Source organism: Phoxinus phoxinus (genome assembly GCF_949152265.1).
Source record: "Phoxinus phoxinus genome assembly, chromosome: 17".
Taxonomy (NCBI): domain Eukaryota; kingdom Metazoa; phylum Chordata; class Actinopteri; order Cypriniformes; family Leuciscidae; genus Phoxinus; species Phoxinus phoxinus.
In genome coordinates, this window is record NC_136892.1 from 4,853,142 (window position 1) to 4,877,620 (window position 24,479).

The 24,479-nt window shown below is 40.1% G+C and overlaps 1 protein-coding gene across 3 annotated transcripts; it reads right to left on the minus strand.

Annotated features, from left to right (window-relative positions):
* Nucleotides 1-1,432: 1,432 nt before the first annotated feature.
* Nucleotides 1,433-23,282, minus strand: bod1 (biorientation of chromosomes in cell division 1). 3 transcript variants are annotated; one of them, XM_079586925.1, is made up of 5 exons: nucleotides 23,127-23,282; nucleotides 6,825-7,047; nucleotides 5,946-6,070; nucleotides 5,464-5,663; nucleotides 1,433-1,868 (listed from the first exon to the last, which is right to left on the minus strand). In XM_079586925.1, exons 2-4 carry the CDS (start codon nucleotides 6,963-6,965, stop codon nucleotides 5,465-5,467), a joined length of 465 nt encoding a protein of 154 aa, XP_079443051.1. In that variant the 5' UTR covers nucleotides 6,966-7,047; nucleotides 23,127-23,282; the 3' UTR covers nucleotides 1,433-1,868; nucleotide 5,464. The 3 variants fall into 3 exon arrangements, with proteins under 3 accessions (XP_079443051.1, XP_079443052.1, XP_079443050.1); XM_079586926.1 differs by lacking the exon at nucleotides 23,127-23,282 and adding an exon at nucleotides 7,169-7,260; XM_079586924.1 differs by lacking the exon at nucleotides 23,127-23,282 and having other exon boundaries at nucleotides 6,825-7,150.
* Nucleotides 23,283-24,479: the final 1,197 nt, after the last annotated feature.

Below are 24,479 nucleotides of genomic sequence, written 5' to 3' on the forward strand. Positions count from 1 at the left end.
AATTGACTTCATTTCTCTCCGTTGAAACCTATGGGGTCGCTGTGTCCAGTTTATATACTGTCTATGCTCTTTCCTCCTTTCTTGTCAACAAGTGGATTCAGAGAAACCGCATTAGCAGCGCCGCCGGTCGCCATGTCTCAGTGTGTTTATGAAGAGGACGCAACTGTGCACCGTTCATACAGCGCGTCAAGAACCGGATTAATCCGATACTTCGGTACCACTGGTACTTAAGAAAAGCTGGTACCGTAACCATTTAATTTTTTTAGTACCGAAATGGTACCGAAGTACCGGGTCTTTTGACAACACTAATTGCAAGTCTCAAATGTCACATTGGTAACACTTTACAATAAGGTTCATTTATTAAACATTATTTAATGTATTAACTAACATGAACAATACATTTGTTACAGTATTTATGAATCTTTGTTAATGTTAGTTAATATGAATAAAGCTGTTCATTGTTTGTTCATGTTAGTTCACAGTGCATTAACTCATGTTAACAAGATTTTAATAAAGTATTAGTAAATGTCGAAATTAACATTAACAAAGATGAATAAATGCTGTATAAGTGCAGTTCATTATTAGTTAACGTTAACTAATGTAGTTAACTAATGTTAACTAATTAACCTTATTGTAAAGTGTTACCGTCACATTTTTTTATTTAAAGAAACCAAACCAAATTAAAATATGCATTCTATTATAATGTTATAAAAAACAACATCTTAAGCACACAGAATAATGTAAGTGGATTTTTTTTTTGTAATTGCGCCTATGAACAATTACGTAATTGTGGCATCCGTAATTGTAATCGCGATTACAAATTCGATGAATTGTGCAGCCCTACTCATTCCTTTTAAGAAAATCTGAATAAGTTCAGCTGCGAAATTTGGATCCACCACCAACTGCACAGAGCTTCACTGCGACAAGCAGCGGATGTCAGAAGACACGTGACCGCATCTCTTTAGCAGTCCGACCGAGCATCTGACTGTACAGCACATTCTCAGCGCGGAGGTGCTGAGAGACAGACACAAGCTGGAACGGCCGACCTTTGTCCGAAGCCGGGACATGACACCTCTCCAGAGGCTCTTCCATTACCAAAAAGCTCTTCTCTGGAATTTCATGCCATGAGGACGCCGGAGATTCAAATGCAGTCTCGGGGTGGACAAGCTTTCAGCCTCAAATGGTTTCAATCATGTAACACTGTGTCTGCACTCTGCATGGTACAGAACATGGTGAACTCTTGAGGTTATTCGCTCTAGTTAATGTCCAGATGGAATCATAAAAACGCTGGTGAAGACCTCCTGTCAAAATTGCCATTGCTAAAACAAGGAGTCCAGGACTATGTCATTATGTAGCATGTTTCCCACAACAAACCGTAACCTCTTGCAATGATTCAGAGGTTTTACAATACCACAAATGATGCAACCAACTTGGCTTTTCTTAAAAAGTTACATTTATTGTAGAAACGTTGCTATGAGTCCCATTGGAATATAGCAAGAACAAAAAGAGAAGCATTTCACAAATCCAGCTGTGTAAAAAGGATGATTTGCGTCTGGCTTCAGTTCGATGTACTTTTTTATCCATGTTTTTTCTAAAACATTTATTTTAATTTGGACAAATAAGCCTCAGTTGTTCTTTAGCGCTGAAGAGGTAATTTCATTAAACTAAACCAGACAGCATGGGCTGAACAACTTGCTTTTATGTAACATGCTAAACACACACACACACACATTGTGCAACACAACCCAATCTAACCACTTAAATTCAAAAAGGTCCAGTGCTCAGCAAATGTTCGTCCGTTGTAGCCAGTCATGGAAGGACAACTTTTGGTGATCTCCATGTGAAATAGCACAAATGTATTCTTGTACCTGGAAAAACACCAAGTGTTACATATACAGAAAAAAAACTATTTTTTTTCTTTTTCATATTGCCCTCAGCCACAAAAATCCTCAATATCAAGAGTGCACCAATTATTATTTTTTAATTCCACTTATATATGACATGATAAAAGCTACTTATTTCTCAAGGTAACCTTACACCGATGAGTCAAAACGTTACAGTCATGACATGCTGTTGATCCCACACGTGCTCCAGGTAGAGTTGCCAAAAAGTACAGACTTCGGTACCAAGTTGGTACTAAAATTCAAACAATGTGACGCTTTGAGCGCTGATGAGCAGAATTGTAAACACCTCTGATTGGCCATTGTACTCACACGCTCATCGGATATGACTGTGATTGGCTACAATGATCCACGCTTCAAAAACATGTTGTACATATACATCAATGAGCTCTTCACCGAGCGCTTACACGGATACACACAGGAGCGTTTGAAAGCAGCGTCTATTATTTAAAAATTCAGTACCGACTTGTTACCGAAGTCGGTACTTTTTGACAACTCTTGCTCCAGGCATGAACTCTACAAGAGCCCTGAAGGCGTCCTGTGATCTCTGGCATCAAGACATCAGCAGCAGATCCTTCAAGTCCTGAAGGATGTGAGGAGGAGCGCCGTGGATCGATCTCTTTGGTCCAGCACATCCCACAGATGCTCAGCTGGACGGAGATCTGGAGAGTTTGGAGGCCAGAACAACACCTTGAACTCTTCTTCATGAACTCTTCATCACCTCAAACCATTCCTGATCAATGTGTGCAGTCAGTGTGATTATCCGGCTGAAAGAGACACTTCTACCAGGGAACACCATTGTCATGAAGAGGTGAACAGTGTTTGGGAAGGTGGCACGTGTCAAATTTGTGTCCACATGGATGGCCGGACCCAGGGTTTCCCAGGAGGACATTTCTCAGAGCATCATCACAGTCTCTCCACCGGCTTGTCCTCGTCCCACAGTGGATCCTGCTAAATCACTTCCTCGGGTAAACGCCACACACGTGATGTAAAAGAGAACAGGACTCATCAGACTAGACAACCTTCCTCCGCTGCTCCAAGGTCCAGTTCTGTTGCTCGCTTTCGATTGTAGGTGCTCTTGACGGTGGACAGCGGTTATCATTGCCATCTGGTCCTCATAGACACTCTGATTGGTCTAAAAGCTACAAAGAGTGTGATGCACTGAGAGTTGTGACTAGGGCTGCGCCGATCCGACATTCAGGCCAAAATACTGGCCAAAATCAATGGATCAGATATTGTATGAATCGCGGGAGTGTAATCCGATCCGATACGATCACGGACCTTAGTCCTAAACTGTCATACAAATGCTTAACAACACCTGAGAGACATGCCGTAAAGAGAGATGAGCAACATGCTCATGCTCAGGGTTGCCAGATTTTCACAAAAAAACCTGCCCGATTGCTTCTTAAAAAATAACTAATCGTGTTTCGGGGTAGGAGAAGGACCGCAGACTTGGCAACGCTGGCGTCACGTGAACGGTAGCTAGAACGTGAATGAGTGAGGCGAGACCTGTCAGTAATTATCATGTCAGCTGTGTGGAGTTATTATAAATCAGATATATGTACAATAACCATTTTCAAATCCGAATATGTTCATCAGTGGTTGTATACCAGGCAGGGACACGTTTGTGTGCATTTTGTTTTGTGATTTCACCGAAACGAACCGAGTGAAGACACACTGTATCCATGCAACTGATAGCAGCGGCAAGGAGCGCTCAGCTTGATTGAAAAAAACAACACGTTAGCGCTAGATCGTCTAACTATGTTAATTAATACTCTGCTATTAATTAATAGCGAACTAAATGAATGCTCTGCTAGTTAACTGGAGATGTTTTATTTATGTATTACATCTGTGTCTCATAATGTCTCAAAAAGTGGTGTAATGGCTTAGAGTTTAATTTGTGAGTGCCTTATTGTACGTTTTAAATGGAGATACCATCATTTTTATGTCAGGTTATACTTATTTAAGTTATGACTACATATAGAGTTTTGTGTTACAACCAGTACTTGGCACTGGAATTTTTTTTTTTTTTTCATTTGCACAGTTGCACTTTAAATTTCATTCATTGAATGGTGCTGAATAATTAAAACTGCTGCTACAAGTTCTGTTTAACAATTGTTTTAATAAAAATTAAGCAGGAGTATTGCACAACTGAGTCATGTTGTGGGCTATGTATTTCTTCCTTTAGGGGAGTAGAACATTTATTGCACTGTCTGAGCATGATGCTTTTTAGATGGCCAGGTTAAGCACAGTGCATCCTCCTGACAAATGTGTTATTATCAGCAGGGCCTGATTAAATTAGTTTTATTTTTTCCCAAATTCCGTTTTAAATTTTGGGAATTCAGGTTTTTTTACCCTTTACTGTTATTTTAGTCGTAAAAATAATGTGCGTTTAATTATTCAAATATACAAAAATAAAATAGGAATGACCTTAAATTTATTGAGGTAACAAACATCACATTTACTCAGTACTTTTCAGGACAAATACTGCATGATGCAACATAACACTGCACTCTAAGTACTTAAAGTAACAACAAAATATTAATGGTTATGAGCTTTAAAATATGATTGGTTATATTAACTGATTAAAACGCAGTGCAGCTGCACAGCAGACACATTGCTGAGTGTCTAGCGCAGTCATTGGCCGTGCTGCGGCAATTGCATGAACCTATGGCGAGGCGGCTCAATGAGGCCCCGGCGCGTCAGAGCCCGCTAGGATGAGCACCTGTGGCTCATTCAGCCATAGAAATCAGGTTAAATCGACTGAAGCGATCCCCCGATCAGAACAGGAGGGGTTGTGTCGTCCAGATTTGCATTTTCCCCAGACATACGTTCTTCTCCCACACAAAAACAGAATTTCATTCCAAATATGTAAAATTCCGCGTTAACACTAGATTCCGTGTTAATTTGCCAATTCCGTGATTCCGTCCGCGACTCCGTGATGGCGGAAATTATAGGGCCCTATAACAGCTTAATTAAGAAGGAGAATAATATGGTATTGTATCGGCAGATACTCAAGTTTGTGGTATCGGTATCGGACATGAAAAAGTGGTATCGAGCCACCCCTAGTTGTGACACAGTCCTCCCATAACTATCATTGAACTTTTGTGTGACGTGTGCCACAGTAGATCTTCTGTTGGCTCGGACCTGACGGGATAGTGCTCGTTCCCTCGTGCAGCGATGAGCCTCGAGCGCCCAACACCCTCTCGCCGGTTTGTTGGTAAATCCTCAGCACTGCTGACCCGGAGAAACCCACAAGCCTCGCAGTTTCAGAGAGACTCTGACCCAGCCACCTTGCCATAACAATCTGGCCCTTGATAAGTCGCTCAGATCTTCATTCCCGCCCATTTCTCCTGCATCCAACGTCGATCACATAAAACGATTGTTTGCTTACCATCTAATCTACTCAGACTAATCTACTAATATGTGGCCTTGTTAGGAGATGATCAACGATAATCGCTTCACCTGTGACTGATCATGTTTTGGCTCATCAGTGTATAGATTAAGTGGTTTTTTAGTACATAATTATGTTGCAACATTTCTCCACATAAATGTATCTTACCTCATTGTGTTTTGGCTGCAGTGTTGCAGATCATGTCCAGTTGTTCAGCATCGACTAAAATCGGTGCACTCTCTTCTCTCGTCTCTGCAGACAGAAATTCATGAATGGCGTCCTCGATGTGTGGCCTGAAGGTATGGTTTAGTTTGGGGTCCACCACCTGAGTAATGATTCGGTCTACCCCTGATTCCAGCATCCCCGACCTGTGAGAATAATCAAATGCTTTCAATAAAAATACAAAGGAAAATAATATTTTATTTATTAAATCTTGTGTAATGCATTAGAGCTTTCTTTTAACATGCTCTTTCTTTTAACATCACACTGTGCAAAAAAGGTATCCTATTTGAACAGGCCTTCTGGCGTTAAAATGACTACCAACTTTAAACACTAGTACATTTTCAGTACAACTTCAGACTTACAGTACAGCATTGCACAATACAATAAAATGAACAAAAATAATAAAAGTCCATTGAGTTGATACATACTGAACTACGCTTTGTCTCAAGCCATTCCTCGCCTGGTTCTTGTTGATGGACGGATTCCATTCTTGAGTGCTGAGATGAGTGGACACAAAGTTGTCCACCTTCTGTCGCAGATTTTGATAAGCTGGCTGGAAAGAAATATGAATTCATGTCAGTTTAAATGAGATGGATACTGAATATATGGAGACAGAAAGATAGATAGATAGATAGATAGATAGATAGATAGATAGATAGATAGATAGATAGATAGATAGATAGATAGACATAGATGACAAAGGTAGTTAGATAGATAGATCTAGATAGATAGATAGATAGATGACACAAAGACAGACAGACAGATAGATAAACACGAAGACAGACATAGATGACAAAGGTAGGTAGATAGATAGATAGATAGATAGATATATGACACAAAGATAGATAGATAGATGACACAAAGATAGATAGATAGATGACAAAGATAGATGATAGATAGATAGATAGATAGATAGATAGATAGATAGATAGATAGATAGATAGATAGATAGATAGATAGATAGATAGATAGATAGATAAACACACATACAGACAGATAGATACAGTAGTTAGATAGACAGACAGACGGACGATAGATGACAGACAGCCAGACACACACACACGAAGACAGATAGATGACAGATAGATAGATAGATAGATAGATAGATAGATAGATAGATAGATAGATAGATAGATAGATAGATAGATAGATAGATAGATAGTCTGTGGAATCATTTCTTGACACTGGATGGGCGTGTTGGAGAGTTGAAAAGCGCAGATGACGCACAGAAATGCTGTCTAGGAGGGCAGATAACCAGCTTTTGAGACATGGCCACGACTGTTCAAATGCACATCCATTCCCATCACCTTCGTGTCCACGTCTGCCAGGCAGTCTCTCCTGAACTCGTCGAACAGGCCTCTGTTCTTCAGATGCTCCACTATGAGCGCGATGAGCTGCGGGTCTCCGGGAGGAGCGCTGCCCGGGTTACCGCTGCTGCCCTCGGCCATTAATGCTGTCCGCTGCTGTCCACTGGAGAACAAACACCTCTCTTTTTCTCAACACTTACAGCGGGTCCTGGCGCGATTAAAGCTTTAAATAATAATAAAACAACAACAACCGAAGTTCTTAGATGACAACAAAAGTATGTAAATAAAGCACTTCCTCGTCTTCTTCTGTATTTCTGTCTGTTGATGCTTAACAAAAGACATACCGCCACCTACCGGACACACCGAGAACAATCTCAGACCTGCGTGGCCTCTTTATAATATAATAATAGTTATACTATCACTTCCCATTTCATTTTAACATAATTTCAATTTTAAACTAAATATAATTAGAAAAATGCACAAAATATGCTTTCAACTTATCCGAATGTGTGTGTGTGTGTGTGTGTGTGTGTGTGTGTGTGTGTGTGTGTGTGTGTGTGTTATTCAATTACCTGATATATGAGATAACCTGCTGATTCAGTTATGAATGTACCAATAATTTACCATTCATTAACACGATCACAAATCAAATGAATAAACCACACATGACAGTTTATTTCCATACCTCTAAATTATTATTATTCTCCTGTAAACCTTTTACACTTAAACAGAGACTTATAAGTTCTCCTGCCACATCAGGAGGGTGTTCGTTGTGCGATTACATTATTGTTAGTGGTTAAACCTTTACAGCTCATCCCAAGATCCTATAAATTATCAGAAACTATGGTTACCATGGTACATTTTGAAAAGGTGATTTTTTTTCAAGGATATTTGAAGGAGCGTCCTAAAATGATTGCTGTTGATGAAGATAGATTAATTGTGATAATTAAATGGAATAATTAGAGGCTATCGCATATTATTTCAACTGAAATTATCCCATTGTGTAATTGGATGATTTTAAGTCACGTCTTTGATGTTTGCTTCAATTGCAGGATGAAACGGTTGCCAAGCAACAACAGAGAGGAACCATGGTGACACTGATGAAGGGAAGTGTAACAAATATGTCCCCCGTGGGCCCTCATTAGTGGATGACCATGTGTCTATATCACTCACAATATTAACTGCGTTAATAGACACCGATTTATAACACTTGGAGCACATCCATGTTTCATTTCAATATATAAAGAGTTGCATTCTCAACTTATGGGGAACAACCATTGGATTTATTTAGATGTGGTGTAAACGAGGGTGCAACATTATCTCTGGTATCCATGGAGTCAATTTCCCAATGGATCCATTAATATGTCTATTGGGTAATTACACAAATTCTGATCTTTGGCAAGGACACACCATAAAACTCACAGAAATGTAGCTAATAATTGCCAAGAAGTGCAATGAAGTGGAAATCTGATTTTGTTTTCTCCATCAGTTTGTGGTTATCTGAGGTTAACATCTGTGTACCTTTAAGAAAAAGAACATACTGGTTAAGAAATAAAAGTCAAGTGTTCAAGTGTTAACTATAAATAAAACTATAACGATAACGCTCCAGTTACTAACACAACCTCGGTTCCCACAGGAATTAGCATTGTGTCAGTCTCTGAAAATGGTTGAGCCAAAATGTATTTTTGGCTCATGTGGATGAAAGACAACAACTCCCAGAATGCACTTGCTTCGCTGCCCTACGATGATGCGACACCTGTGAGACGCACCGGTCTCGTATCTCTCACGGAGGAGCGGGAATTTTCTTAGCAATGTTAAAACGCACACTAACCCATCACTTGTTTAGCCTTCATGTAAACACTACATTCAGATTCACCAATCTGCACTACACTACATTCAGATTCACCAAAATTGCATGTAAACAATAAATGGCGACTGCAGAAAGTAAAAGCCGAATCCAGAACATTTTGGACGATCTCGACGGCCGGACATGTCCTAGAAAAAGAGGATGGTCACCGCTACTACTCGGCTTTCTCCACAGAACAAGAGCCTGTTAGCTTCCAAATAAAAGATGGCTGACACTATTTGTACATTCTGTGAGTGAGATCCCACTCTCTATGGGCGGATTGAAAACATACGGATCTAGCGCCTTCTACTGGCTGCAGTTTTTAGCCTCTGTCCAAAAAATCCTCAGATGACGCAAAATTAAAAATTTTGCATCATCGGAGGCTTTTTTACAGACAAAAAATACATACATCTCTTGTCTCAGGGGGATATGAGGGAGGGAAGCATGGTCATTTGAAAATACTACAGGATTTCTACTGATACGCTAAATCCTGAAGTATCCCTTTAAAGGCCGTGGGTTTAAGGACCACTTTGCTGTCGTTAGGCCCAAACTCGAGGCAGAAATGTCCACTGAGAAAACCTGCAGGTCACCAATTCGCTTGACCGATGCCAGAGTCACCAGGAGAGGGGTCTTTAGCAAGAGAGAGGCGGAAAGGTCGGCTGTCGTGAGCGGCTCAAACGGAGGGCCCCTGAGTGCCCTCAAGACAATGGACAGGTCTCAGGAAAGGACCGTGTTGGGACAAGGCGGGTTCAGCCTCCTGACCCCTCTGAGAAATCTGACCGTCAGGTCATGTTTCCCAGTCGACTGGCCAGCTATAGTGGCGTTAGATGCCGCGATAGCTGCCGTTTATACTTTGAGCGTGGACGGGGTGCATCACCTGTCCAACAGCTCCAGAAGAAAAGAGAGAATGGAAGTAATCTTACACGATATGGGGTCTATAAGTCGGACTGCGCACCAGACGGAAAAAAATATCCTACTTCTGCATATAAGGGCACCTGGTAGAAGTTACCCTAAACTCAGAGATCATGTTCAAGACCCTTGAAGGCTTGAAGGCTCTGGTTGGGGATGCCAGATGGACACTTTCCCTTGGGAAAGAAGGTCCCTTCTCAGAGGGATTGGCCAAGGTGCTGCAGACAGCAGCTGGACCATTTCCCGGGAAGCACGGCTGGTTCTGCAAGAGTGATGCCACGTGCATATGTCCTTCCTGATTCAGCTGATGACCTGAGGGAGCAGTGCTACTGGAGGGAAGGCATGAAGGCGCAGAGGGGGACACCTGTGGGCCAATGGCTCCATTCTCCTTAGAAAAGAATATCGGGCTGTGGGTCTTCTCTACCGACGCAAAGATATTCACTTCCGCCTGGCTGAAAATGCTCAGAATCATTCGGACTATCAGGGGGTGGAGTCTCCATTCCCCTGGGGGGCGGTCCGTTTCTGGGACAGAATATCTGCTCCCGTGTTCATGGAGCCCGGCAGATGTAAAGCTTGTACTGACCAGGGGTTGCCCTTTGTAGATGGGACCTGAGACCGCCCTAGTGATTTATATAGGCTACCACTGTCATGTTGTCCGGCCGGACAAGGACATGGCGCCCCCTGTCCAAGAGCCAAAGGCCGTCGCACAGTGCGCCCTTACCCGTCTTGGGGGTCTCCGTCATGACTACCTTCCTTCTGGAAACTGAGCCCAGTTCCACGGCTCTCCGACACAGATGGGGTGATTTCCAGGGGGCCACGGCTCCGGTACAGCCATGGCTCACCCTGAGAATAATACGGCCCTCGCACCACACTCAAGGTGGGACGCGCGCCTTCAACCAGTGTTGCAGAGGCTGCATGTGTAGCAGGCCCAAGGGAACTACTGAGGAGGCTGCTGCCACGAGGCCCAGTAGCTTCTGAAATGTCTTTAAGGGGAGGATGCTCCCATTCTGAATGCCGTCGCTAACTGCTAATTTTTCAGGGAGCGATCCGGCGAGATCCAGGCCCGCATTTCAAGTACTGGAAAGATTTTTTAGATGGCTGAGACCTGTGCACACACAGTTCCTCTTTCGATGGGGCTAAGAGCAGCCAATCATCGAGGTAAACCAGGACGCAAACTCTCCTCTGTCTCAGTGGGGAGAGAGCTGCATCCACGCATTTTGTAAAGGTGCGTGAAGCTAGAGACAGTCCGAATGGTAGGACTGTATATTATTGGTAAGCCACCCCCTCGAGCGCAAATTTCAAGGGTCTGTGATTGGGAGCTATCTGGATATGAATATATGTGTTCTTCAGATCCCCTGATGAAAACCAATCCCCTGGGCAGATCTGTGAGAGGACTTGTTTCAAAGTTATCATCTCAACAGAATGTGGTCGAGAAATCTCAAGTCGAGGATGGGCCTGAGGTTGTCATCCTTCTTGGGGGCGAGGAAGTAGCGGCTGTAAACGCCTGACTCTCTGTGGGCTGCGGGGACCTTTTCTGCTGCGCCACAACATTTTTTGGTCAGAAAGTTCGGTCTGGACTTGATCCGTTGAGGAGTAATTATGCTCGGCTCCCAGAAGGCCGAGCCAATCAAATTGCGAGGGCGGGCTTTAATCGATGATGGACAGGTGATCTGCGGTTACGTAATCACCACGTCATCAAAGAGCGGTTGGGTTGAATTGGTTTTCAACAAAGATGACTGCAGCTGGAGGATTGAGATGTTTAGATTCCACTATCTCATCTGTTATAAAAGAAATCGACAGCGCATTCATTTTAAAAGACGAACAGAGAACCGCAATCAAGACATTTGTCGATCGGAAAGATGTGTTTGCCGTCCTTCCTACGGGATTCGGCAAAGTTTAATTTATCAGCTGGCTCCGATGGTGGCTAAGAAGATGGGAAGCAATGAAAACCAATGGAAGGGATGCGCTCACGATCTCTTTTCTCTGAAGCCTCAGATGAACACGCTTCTTCAGCCTGCTCTCTTTCGTCGTCTTTCCGTTTTTTTAAATCAGTCAAGTCGCGTTGCAACCGTGTTATAAAGTTGAGACAGGGCCGACAAATGCGAGAAGATTTATTTGCTTTATTGTCGAGATCTAATCCTAAACGGAGAACTTGTTTGTATATACATACACCTTTTGCATTTCTCTCAAAAATGCTATTCGTGCTTGTAAGTACTCCGCGAATTCTTAAATTCTTTTTACAACAACGGCAAAGATCTTTTACACTCATTAGTTTACTACTTCTTCCAGCGTGCGTGCAGTTGAGCTCTGTTGACAACTATGCGTCGCTCAACATACGTCACTTACTGCGTTGCTCTGATTGGTTGTAGGTCTATCCAATTGAGTGCAGAGTTTTTTTTTTTCCTGGTTCGGTTAAGACACGCCTCATAATCAAAGCCCTATGGAGCAGTATCAGACTCACATTCTGCCTAGAATATGAGTATGACGAAGTCAGGATAGTATATCAGCTCACAGGACATGAAAATTGGTCATCCGAGACTGAACTTATTTGTTCATTGCCTATGTAATGGCCAATGCTTTGGCAATACTGTACAAGTCATGCCAATAAAGCTAATTTGAATTTGAATTTGAATTTGACTGAAGTGTGAGTCACACCCTTGAAGTGGGGGGTCTGCGAAAACGAATTGGAGTAATCCTGTTTTATCGTCTCTAAAACCCAATTCGACATACCCGGAATTTGCCCGGAAGCCTGTATTTGGGCGGTGAGGGGTTGGAGAGCAGAAAGGTGTGAAGGTGTTTGTGAAGGCCAGCTTGACAGGCCGCAAAATAGGATTGCGACGGCCTCCTCTTCTGCTTCGTCTGCCGTCAACAATAGTGAAGCAGAACAGTGAGCGCGGGCCACATAGGGGATCACGTACGAATTGGTTAGGTTTCTGGCGGGGGGCTTGCTAAAGACGCCCCAGCTGCAAGAACCATTCGTTGAAGCTGCTGAGGGTTTGGCTTCACACCAAACCGGGTTTATGACAAGTTCAGGCCAGGCCTAAACATTGCCTGGCTCCTTAGGTGGTAGGGGGTGGAGTCCTGCATGGAGTCCGATCACACTTCTGTATTTAAAGCTGCCAATGTCATTGGCACATATTCCCCTTCGGCACCCTTAAAACAGAACAGACTTGTACCAGATAAAAGCACTGGTCTTTGCGGGGTGGAAACCCCGGCGTATCCCCTCACTGCAGGAAGAGTAAGGTACGCGGGTATATTGAACGGCGTGAGCTCACTTAGTCCCATCCACTCAGTCCTTCTACTCTCAGGCTTCTGAGAGGGAGAAAACAGTGGAGAATGAGGGACGGAGCCGCTTTCTTTAGAGAAAGTGAGAGTGAGCGCATCCGTCTTTGATGAGAGTGGCATGGCATGGGCGCGTGGCATTTTGAAACAAACGTCGGCGAAAATATGCTCTTTTAGATTGAAAAAAGCTTGATAGGCATGATAGTCGTAGGGGAGAAGCACCATTCTCAGCTGTCGAGTTGTCAGCGCCGTTCTCATTCTCGCAGTGTGAGCAGCTGGTCTCAGTGAGTGCAGTCACGGTATGGGCGCGTCCCAGGCAAGCGGTGCCCTCTGTGAGCTCGTCTGAGGTACATCTGACGAAATGGCCGTTTTGTTAGAATGAAATAGGCAGTCGGCCCACCCCTTCTGGCGGGCTGAAAGGCCATTTGTCTGTGCAAGTGCACAGATGTGAACCAATAAGGCTTCAGTATTCTGAGAAAACTGAGTTTCCCCATACTGAGTTACCAGAGACTAAGGCAATCCCAAGTGAGTCGTATTGAAAGGGAACTATATTAGCGTCCACACCAGTGTTCACTATCGTTCTGTTTATTCTAAAGTGCTACAGTTTTATTGTCTGTTGCTTTAATTGCTCGAGCTCTTTAAAGAATTATGGATTCTGATTGGCTGCCAATGATTTATCATTTATCAGCTGGAAAAAATAAACTTTCTGAAAGTGATTCCAACTATATCGTTTCTCTGTGCCCTAATCGTTATAGTTGTGGTCTGCTATTCTTTTATATTTAGAAAGATTTTTAGATCTGTATCTTTATAGTTGTTCTTGGTGTGAACGGGCCTTAAACCTCACTCCCCTGGCCTTAAGAGGCGTGCTAGAGGCTGACGTCCTTGTCCTCCTCCCGCAACCACGCCTGAGAAACCGGGACGAATCCCACTCGGAGCGGGTCAAGTAGAACTGGTGGTTACACAAACACAAAGTTGAAAACGCAAAAGTTTCTCAAGAGACCGCAAAAGCATAGACAAATAATTTTTCCTCCCATCTCATATTTTTTTTCCTCACCATGTCTCTTTAGGGGCTCTGTATACTTTCTTTTGTGTGTGTGTATATGAGGTCTCACACTAATAATGTTACGCTTTATTATTTCATCCTATTGACAATTTTATTTTTATATATTTTTATTTTTATAAATTTTTATTTATTTATCTATATATATATATTTTTATTCTATTTTCTAGTATGCGTCTTGGGTTATCTAGTTTTAATCTAGTTGTTTTTTGCCATTATTTGTAACTGTGCTAAGCTTGTCACCTGACCGGAGAGGTACCGAAATATATTGTGCCACAAGATGGCGACATAATATAAATCAGTGCCATTTTAGTGCAAATCAGTGTCTGTCCTTTCTATCAATTCATATTACAGTTTTTCCTCAATGGCTTTGGCTCAATTCTCGAATGGGAATTTTGTATTTCTCAAAACAATATTTCTGTTAAATTTTATTTTAAGTAAATTGCATGTGCCACATTTTGCCACATGCAATTTTTGCACAGTAACTCAATGCACATGGCTTGCTGTTTAAAACTGATGAGTTGATTCTTAGTGAAATCATTCTTTCAACATTTTGTCATTGTGTGAGCCATGGCAAGCAAAATGATCCATTCAGTTATCACAATCTGTCAGACATACATGCATATTCCATAAATATCTGACATGCAAAGTTTGTAATGTCTAAATTGTCAAATGTCCTGTCATTGTAATGAAATAGCAATCACAATCTTATCAATCAACCTATCACGTTTGGAAACACACACACATATAGGCACAGTATACAGTATATATATGGAGTTTGGCCAGCACAATCATTACCATTTTTTAACATGGAGGAACGCCACAATCCTAAACAGCAGCAGCTACAGCAGTACTGTATAAAAATGAACAAGCAACTATATTTTCAGCTTACCCATTTCTGATAGATAGATAGATAGATAGATAGATAGATAGATAGATAGATAGATAGATAGATAGACATGAGTTTGAGTAAACAATCACAGAATTATCATTTTTAAGTCACTCTTAATTCATCATCCCCCTATACTCTGTTGAATACAGCAGAAAATATACAATTTAAATAGAGGCAATGAACCATGGGTTAAAATCATAATTGCATGGCAAATGCAGTCTAGAGGACATATCCAAATGAAATGTGTCAGATCAAATTTTCAGAAACAAGTCTCAAAAGCGCCATCCTTATATTAGAGTGTCAATCAAATTCTGAAGGTGATTAATCAGATTATGACCTTTAAAAACATTCAATGGCTTTAAGCTTTCCATGCCATAAATCAGACATAAGAACATGGCAAATCAAGCATAATTAAGCAATTTAGCAATTCGACAAATGGCATCTTATATAAGCTAAAAGATAATAAGCTTCATTTGTATACCAAGGCATTAACAGGATTCTCATGCGTTCATGTGGCTTCTGCTCTTATTGTTCAATCCATCGGTGAAAGTGGATACAAGATTATCAAGCTTGACAAATATAGAACATTCCCTGTCTTTCTCTATTCAGTCCACACAAAGTCACAGGGCTTCTGTATTGGATTTCCTTTTGACATCTCAAAAGATATTGAACAAGCAGTAATAGAAGCTCATCAGCTGGTGAAGCCTGAGCAAACGAACCCAGTTGGCCACAAAAATCTAATTTTCCGCTTTGAATAAGCGTACAAGTCTTTTCGGTTGCCAAGGCAACCTGTTCCTTGCTCACTCTCTCCCCAAACAGTAAGACAGCAACAGATTTTTAGATTACGCTCATACTTGTTCTCACAGACTGAGATAATTACTATTCAAAATGTTTTCTGCACTGTATTTGCAGATATCCACTCTGCCGAAAGAGTTTGTCCTCGCACGAAGATAAAATAGCGGAAGGAGCAACTGTCTACAGACAGACTAATGAAATAAGTTGAGAATGTTTCCATCCACACGTTTTTATCCGAATTAAGTGATTTCGAATGAGAAATGCCTTATGGAAAAAGTAAAATTCGATTGAATTTCATGAATATCGACTCAAATGAAATACGTTCGGTCTCATCGGATTTTATCTTGATCGATATACGGCTTAAGCTACGTTCCCACTACAAGCGACTACAAGCCAGGTCGCCAGTGGCTGGCGGTTAGGTCGCTAGTGGTTGCCTAGTAATGTTTGTGAGTGACATTCACGGATGTTTCCATGTTGTAGACAACAAATCCGTTTTCTTGCCACTACAAACAAACATTTTGGAAGGAAAATTCTAAATATAAATTGAATCAGTGTAACATGCATAATATTAAAGATGAACGAGAAACTGTGAGTGCTTTTTTGCCATCGCGGCTATTTAATTGCAACAAACGGGCAAATACCGATCTATTCGCCTTATTCACCTGGCGGCCATTTTGAAAACTCGAACGCCGTTGAGGGGTACACAAACCCGGAAGTTTGACTCTGACGCATAAGATTCACCAATCTTTCCTGTCTGCCCGAATTAACGATACAAAATGTGGAGCAGTGGACCAGTACCGACTGCAACATCCCCCGGGCTGTGTTAATTAAGGGATACAGTAACTGGATCGAAGGTTTTATCCTTCGTTTCAGTCAAATCCGAAGCAAGACAGTCACACGCAAGTGACGCAACCCATAGCAACGCGTTATGGCAACGACACCTCAGACTGACAAAACGTAAAAATAAACGTTAATTTAGGCTACTTTAGTTTTGTACACATTGTCATGTTAATTATAATCAAATGCATTTTGTTTTATTAAAGGACAAGGGCTCGCCCCATCCCCCTTAAATGTTTATTTCAGTAGGAAGACCTACTAGATATTGTGTAAATATCTTTACGAGGGTCGAAAACTCCGGAGTAGTGTGTGTGTGTGTGTGTAATACGTTCAGGTTATGTGTTTTAAAATGAAAATGCAGTGAGGCGCCATTGCACTGAGAGAAATCGCGTTGTGAGAACTCCCGGAAGTGGTAAGTGTACCCCTCAGGCTCGGTGGAGCGTTCGAGGTGAAAAAGGCGAATATGGGTTCACGAAACCAATCAGGCTCTGAGTCAGTACTGTCAATACCACTGTATGTACACGGAGATACATCACAACTTATAGGACAGTTTCTGACGGCTAAAATTAGCTTCTCATTCAACTTGCCTCTGTCAGAGAGTGAGGGATGATCACGCGCACTCCACTGACTTCACTCCTATCGGTTGTTGCTCATGAAAGTCGCTCTTAATTTGCATAAAGTTAAACAGATCTCAGCTTTGTCGCGTCGCCATCGGCCATGATCGGCCGTGTCGCCGGAAATTGCGCGCTCCCCATTGAAATTAATGGTAACGTGTCGCTTTGTCGCTTGTAGTGTGAACGCACCTTTATGCGATAAACGCTGATGGAAACGTTATTTGCCGAATAAATAATGAATTGCATTTTGTCTAGCAAAACTTTGTTCGCAAATGTTGGCTTGAATGTTGTGCGATTCAGTGCGAAAATGAATGGAAACACCTTAAAATGTCTCAAATCAATTCGATATACCAACTCGATCGCAAAACAGCATGTAACGTCTGACGTCATTACGCACAGGTTTTTATCCGATTTAAAGCCGTTGGATGGAAACACACTTTCACCAGCTTTATTCGCATGAGGGTTTTTTTACCGAACTTCAGATATAATTCGATTGACAAGTGGATGGGAACTTAGCTATAAGCCTGCCTTACTTACACCTGCTATTATAATCGAATATGACACTTAATCCGAATCCTAATTTTTTGTCACGTCTGAATCTGTATACATACATACAGATCAAATGTTTGGAATAATTAATTTGTAATTTTTTTGAAAGGATCTTTAATGCTCATCAATGCTGATCAAAATACAGTAAAACATATTTTATAGTACAATAAAAACACAATTGGTTATGTGTTCTATCTGAATATATTCTTTATCCAAACTCAATTTTCAGCATCATTACTCCAGTCTTCAGTCTCATATGATCCTTCAGAAATCCTTCTAATATGATAATTTGATGCTCAGAAAGACATTTAGAATGTTACAAATGATTTCTGTTTCAAATAAATGCTGTTCTTTTGAGAAGAATCAAGGCCCTTACAAAAAAGTATATACTTCAAGTTCATTTTAAGTATACATAAAATTCGAATATATTTGTAACTAAACTTTACACTGCAAAAAAATTTTTTTTTGATTTAACCTAAAAAAGCTAATACTTGATTAAAAAAGCTTGAGTTAATACAATGAAGAAGAATGGTTTAATAAACAGAAACTCAAAATAGTATGTTATCCTCACACATTAGTTATCGAAGTTGATTTGACAAAAGGTAAAAAGTTGTGATAACAAATCATGAAAATATTTTTTTTACAGTGTATGTAGTAAGTATACTAATTATATATTAATATGTAAGTGTACTGTTTTAGTATTGGGACTATATTGGCCCACTTTTAGTGTGTAAAAGTGGCTTTTAAGTATATTTAAGTGTAACAGTATTAAACGGAGTATATACAACTGGTGTACAACTAAGATTTTAGTGAAAGTAAGTGAACTTATAGGTATACTGATAGTTACTCTCAGTAAACTACTAGTTTATCTTACTTTACTTTAGTTTAGGTCCAATTCTCACTATTAACTAACTATTAACTGTGACTTTTGCCTCAATAAACTCCTATTTACTGCTTATTAAAAGTTAGTAAGGTAGTTGTTAAGTTTAGGTATTGGTAGATTAAGAGATGTAGAATATGGTCATGCAGAATAAGGCATTAATATGTGCTTTATAAGTACTAATAAACAGGCAATATCCTGGTAATATGCATGGCAACAAGTTAAAAGTGAGGATTGGACCCTAAGCTAAAGTGTAAAGTTAAAGTTTTGATTTGCTTATATAGTGGATTTTCTAGTATAGTGAACTTAACATCATACTTATTTATAGTTTACTTTATATATTATTTTTGCACTTTAAGTATAGTACTATGCTCTTATTTGGTAATAATTGTAATTCTTGAAAAATAACTTTAACTCTATTTTAAATAGAGTAAAAGTAAATTCCTAAGTACACTATCAGTGGACTACAAGAATTAAAATACTTAGAATTGGGAACATGTCTGTTTTCTTTATGAATCAATATTTTCAAAAGTTTATAAGACCATATGTAAAACTATGTAAAAAAATTATGATATAATATGCTTCTCAATAGAAAGAGTAAACTCAACTACAAGCCAGGCAAGTATATAATTCATTATAATTTTAAGTATGTCTCAGTCAAAAGATTGAGTACAAGTATATAATATTTTCTGTCAGTATAAGTCAAGTACTTAAGTACAATTTTAAATATTTCTGAGAAGTATATAAAAGGTAGACTGAAAGTATAGCCTACTTTCTTATTTTTGGTTTAACAAAAATGACAACCGTTTTACCATTACAGATTATAAGATCCACGTTTATTTATATTTCATAGAGCAAAAAAAAGTTCCCATGATTCCTTGTAATGGCCCGGGAAAGAAGCTTCAAAGGAAGCAGAGAAAATAGAAACACCCCAGAAATAAAATGTAGATTAAATATGAAGCCAGAGGCGACAGTATAAGTCTTATTATCACAGCAGATTGAGGCTGACATGAACTGGCCTAGAGGTCATCACTCAGACCTCCACTAAACTCTCTCACACACACACACACACTCTCACGGATCAGAGAGGTTGTTCGCAAGATCTTTTCAGACATGACCTTCAGATGTGAGGTCGTGTTTCACTGTGGAGAGAGGCGTCTGGACGTCCAATGAGAGATTCGCAGACACGAGCTTCATCAAGCCGGATGATTATGAGAGCTCAGCTGATGATGGCTTTCTGAGAGATTGATGTGGCTCTGGGGTTGTCGGCTATTAATAACTTCTTGCAAGAGTGGCGGAGACCGCAGCTCTGATTGGAATAGATTGGATTGGCCATCTGTGTGGTCGGCATGGTTACCAGAGTGTATCCTAGGTGTGATGATGCTTCTGTGTGTGAAGGGTTCATTTCACTTATCAAGTCATATTAATACTTTCACTCAAACTAGAAATTCTCTTCCTCATGTCGTTTTAAACCTGTGTGACTTTCTTTCTTCTGTGGAACACGAATAAAGATATTTTGAGAAATACAATGGATGTCAATGGTAAAACTGTTTCTTCAAAATATCTTCTCATGTGTGTACATGCGTTTGGGTGAGTTAATTATCCTGCTAGTAGAGGTCTTCAGTTTACTGGTGTTCATTCATATTTCAGTTTTTTTGTTTGGCTTTTAGGGACGACAGCACACTGCTGTCAGGAAAGGAGTGAGCTGGATTAATTGATTGATTTATAATTATTTTTATTGCACAAATTTCACAAATCAATGCTTTTTACCATTTCAATCTGTGCTCAAGCAACCAAAAAATAAATCGGCAACGATTAAAATGTTACAGTGTAAAAGGATATTATGTTTTATTCAGCAAGCCAGTAACCATTTTGATCATAGATGGTAAAGACCATTTGCAGCCAATACCCATAATTTACCATAAATATGTTTTTTAAAGATTTTTAACAGTCACAGCGCCACCTATGTTCCGATCTCCATATAAGTTTGCATGCTTCTTTAGAATCATATGTCGCATGTTCTCACCAAATTTCGTGAAGTTTTGATTTTTCGTTTAAGATTTATAGGCTTGAGTATATTTTGCCACGGCCCTTTTCTAAATGACCCTGTTATTGCTATCCAAAGGGTGAAGTTCAACATTTATTTGGATAATTATTGACCTGGAGAGGTCCAGAGAAATGTACTGCAGTGGTTTTATCGAGGTTGAGCAAAAAAAAAAAACTAGGACTAGTTTGCAAAAGTAGGTTTTTAAAATATTATAATATCCACAATAGTGGTTCTTGAGGCAAAGTTGTGCAGAATGAGGAATCTATCATATGATATGTATTTTGTGTGTATTTGTGAAACATTGTGTGATATACAAGCATATACAACCATTTAAAATGCAATATCACCCCCGGTGGCTGATTTCTTTACAATTTCTCAAAGACCTCTAGGCCAGGTCAATGAGTCCTGAATGAACCTTGTCTATTAGGTGCTCAAACTTGATTGGCTGATGACGGCCATGTTTTTCGAGATACGCTAATGTTGTCATAGACTATCATGGCACCTTGTCAAAGACACTGCATGCCAATTTTACAGTCAATCGGACTGACGGTTGCATGACGACCATTTCAATGTTTTTTCCTGTTATATCGCCATCAAGTAGCCAAACTCCGAGTTTGTTTTAATGTGAAATCAAATTGAGCTTGTACACATTTGTGCTGAGTTTGGTGAAAATATCTCATTCCTTTCATGAGTTATAGCCATTTTAGTAAAAGTGACTCTTCGAACGTTTTGGCGCTACTTAGCGACAGTGAATCAAAATTTTGACTGATTTTTCTGATCATTATTGATATTCAATCTCCAAAGAATATTTCTGCACTGGTTTGGTTCCGATCAGGTGAAAAACCTACGACTAGTTTACAAAAGTAACAAACTAATTTCTGACAAAATCCAAGGATCGAAACAAAAGGTTTCGGACAAAATCCAAGATGGCGGAACATTTTTCATGGCAGAAATTAAATCGGAGATATACGTTTTGTTCGTCTTGAGCCAATGGTATAAAGCTAGCGGCTACAACAAACAGTCTAGGGCCGTTTCTCATTTTCGTTCCTCGCGTCTCAGCTCCACCCCCTGTAGGATGCGAGGGAAGGCTGCAAGGAAAGAAAATGAGGACGGAGGAATCGAAGGAAAGCTTATTTGTATATTGGAATATTCTTGATCACTCGAGCAAAAAACACAACATGTTTTTTTGAGATACGTCAATGTACGCATAGACAGGGCCGTATTAAGAGTTCAGAGGCCCCTGGGCACAATGACTTGGTTTATGTAAACCTTGTGTGTATTTGACAGTATTAACACAATAAGACTCGAAAGATAACTTAGTCCAGTAACAGGCGCTGTTATACAGGCTTTGAGTGCATGTGCGCATCGGGTGTAACGTTATTGCGTTCAAGCGCTCGTTAGAACAGCGCATCAGCAGCGAATGACATGTTTAACCGGCAAGGCTTTAAAGCACATGCAAATAATACATTTTTATAAACTACAGTGTCCCGTTCCTCTGCATTTCATGTGAATATACGTTGCGCTGTACAGTATGTTGAGACGGAGACGCCAGAACTGCAAACTGATAGAATGCACGAAACTACGATATTTCTTCAAAAGCAGATCGTGGAGACATTTTAATCGTCCACGATCAAAAATCGTGATATCGCACACCCCTAATCTAACATAATATTTGACGGTGCGCATATCTGCGCATAGACAATCATGGCAGCTCGGACAAAGCCACGGCATGCCAATTTCCCAGTCAATCAGACTAACGGTTGCATAGTTTCAATTTTATAGCGCCACCAAGTGGCCAATCGGTGTATATTTTGACCTCAGATGGAGCTGTTACATTTGTGTGCCAAGTTTGGTGAAAATATCTCATTTCCTTTTTGAGTTAAAGCAATTTTTGTAAAAGCTCCTCCCACTTTGAACATTTCAACTTTTTGGGGGGGATAATTATTGATAGTCAGACTCCAGAGAATCTTTCTGCACTGGTTTGGTTCCGATCGGGCCAAAAAAAAAACAGGACTTGTTCGCAGAAGTAGCTTTTTTGAAAAATCCAAAATACCCAAAAATTTCACCCACAGGCAAATCCGAGGCATGCCCGAGCATTTTGACCGCCTTGAGCCAAGGATGAATGATTTCTGAAGGATCATGTGACACTGAGGCTCTCAGGTCAAGAACTGGCAGACATATGCAAGTTCTTTTTTAAACATTTTTGAATTCATAAAACATGTCATGTGGTGTAACCATCAAGTAAAAACTAATAACAATTTTCTTACAATTTGAATACATGTGAGTGTGTATTATCACAATCATTTTAATTTAATCATTTTTCAACAAAGTAATTAAAAAGTAATTAATAATTCAAATATAACTTTGATTTTGAGTCACACAACATGACATTTTACAATGTGAACTATTAATGCCTTGTCATAAAAGGTCAAAATATCTGATATTTGAATAGACTGATTGACTTTGGAACATGTGGGGTATGTTCCACCTAGCCAAATGAGGTGCCAAAGCCAACCTGTGGAACAACAGTAATACTTCCAAGCAATTTTAATTGAATGTAGCCTACAAACACGTTTTATTTGTAAACCAACCTTGTTCTCCTTTACTCCATGATCTGCAGTGATTTCATTGAGACAGAGGTTATACAGTGCCAGCTTTACGCACCATATATTGAGGATATGTCTTGGTGTGCACAGCTGCTGTTTTGTGGCCAGTGTGTATAAAAGCTGCACAGCTGCTTGTAATTCACAGTGATCATGATTCGCAGACAGCAATAAAGACAGCTGAACCTGCTCATGTTACCTAGAGCTTAGAAAGAGTGGAGGATGACATAAGCATATATATATATATATATATATATATATATATATATATATATGGAAAAAAAATCTAGAATGATCATTTTTATCAAGCTTGTATGTTTATGTTCATTTTTTTCACTTTAATGGCAATGCAAATTACCTATTAATTGTCATTAAAGTGATATTACTTAAATATAAGAGCTTGATAAAAATGCTAATTTTAGAAGAAAATTTCAGATGGCACTTTTGCATTTGAAGTCTTCATATATGCACATATATATAGGCCTATACACTGAATGTATATATATACGAAAATTTGCAACAAAGGCAAATTTGGGAAAACGCGCCACTACATACATTTTTGCAAAACTCCAGCTGAAATAAACACTTGTGGAAATAAAACAACAACAATTATTACTCCTTTTCACACGAATTACGATTATAGGGGCAGGTTATCGATTAATAAAGGCTTATTTCCACGTAATTCCTTCCACAATACTGTGCGATGAAACTATTTAAGACTAAAACTATTTATACGGTCACCGTGATTTTACCAAGTAAGACATGTTCCTGGGTCAATATATTTAGTTGATCCTGGGACAACATTCCTGTCTGAAAATCTCTCTCTCTACCCCTTAACCAAACCCTACACACAATTTAACCCTAAAATAAATGGGAAATAATAGGTGAATTACACCAATGGTACTCTGTTGAAGTTTAAAACTCCCAGAGTCACTCTGGATCTGCCATAACCAATCGCTAACGTTTGGTCGTGATGAAACTTCAACTCAAATATAGCGCGCAACCTCAACGTCATCGTTCTCAGCCACTCCCTCTGTTCGCTGATTGGACGGGTAAAAAATTGACCGGAGAAAAACCCACGAATACACCGCAAACCCAGACGACGTACTGAAGGAAAATGAATATTGAGCGGAAGTACGTAGGAGGGCGGAGCCAGGCTAGTCATAAGCCTAAATTTGACATAATCTGTAAACTTGTCCCTCAAATCTGATTGGTTGTTTTTCCAGGTTCAACAAAGATGGTGATCCCTTTTAGCATATAGTGGTTATTTTGAAAAACGGAGACATTTCCCTTAGTTTGTGCCCATCGTTTACACGCAAACGGAGAATTCGCCTCTGAAAA

Excerpts from the sequence above, each read along its gene's own strand:
- bod1 (XM_079586925.1), bottom strand. The coding sequence starts at position 6,965 with ATGGCCGAGGGCAGCAGCGGTAACCCGGGCAGCGCTCCTCCCGGAGAC. Across the intron at positions 6,071-6,824 it reads TGGCAGACGTGGACACGAAG|CCAGCTTATCAAAATCTGCG; the intron begins GTGATGGGAATG and ends ATTTCTTTCCAG. Across the intron at positions 5,664-5,945 it reads TTGAGACAAAGCGTAGTTCA|GTCGGGGATGCTGGAATCAG; the intron begins GTATGTATCAAC and ends TTATTCTCACAG.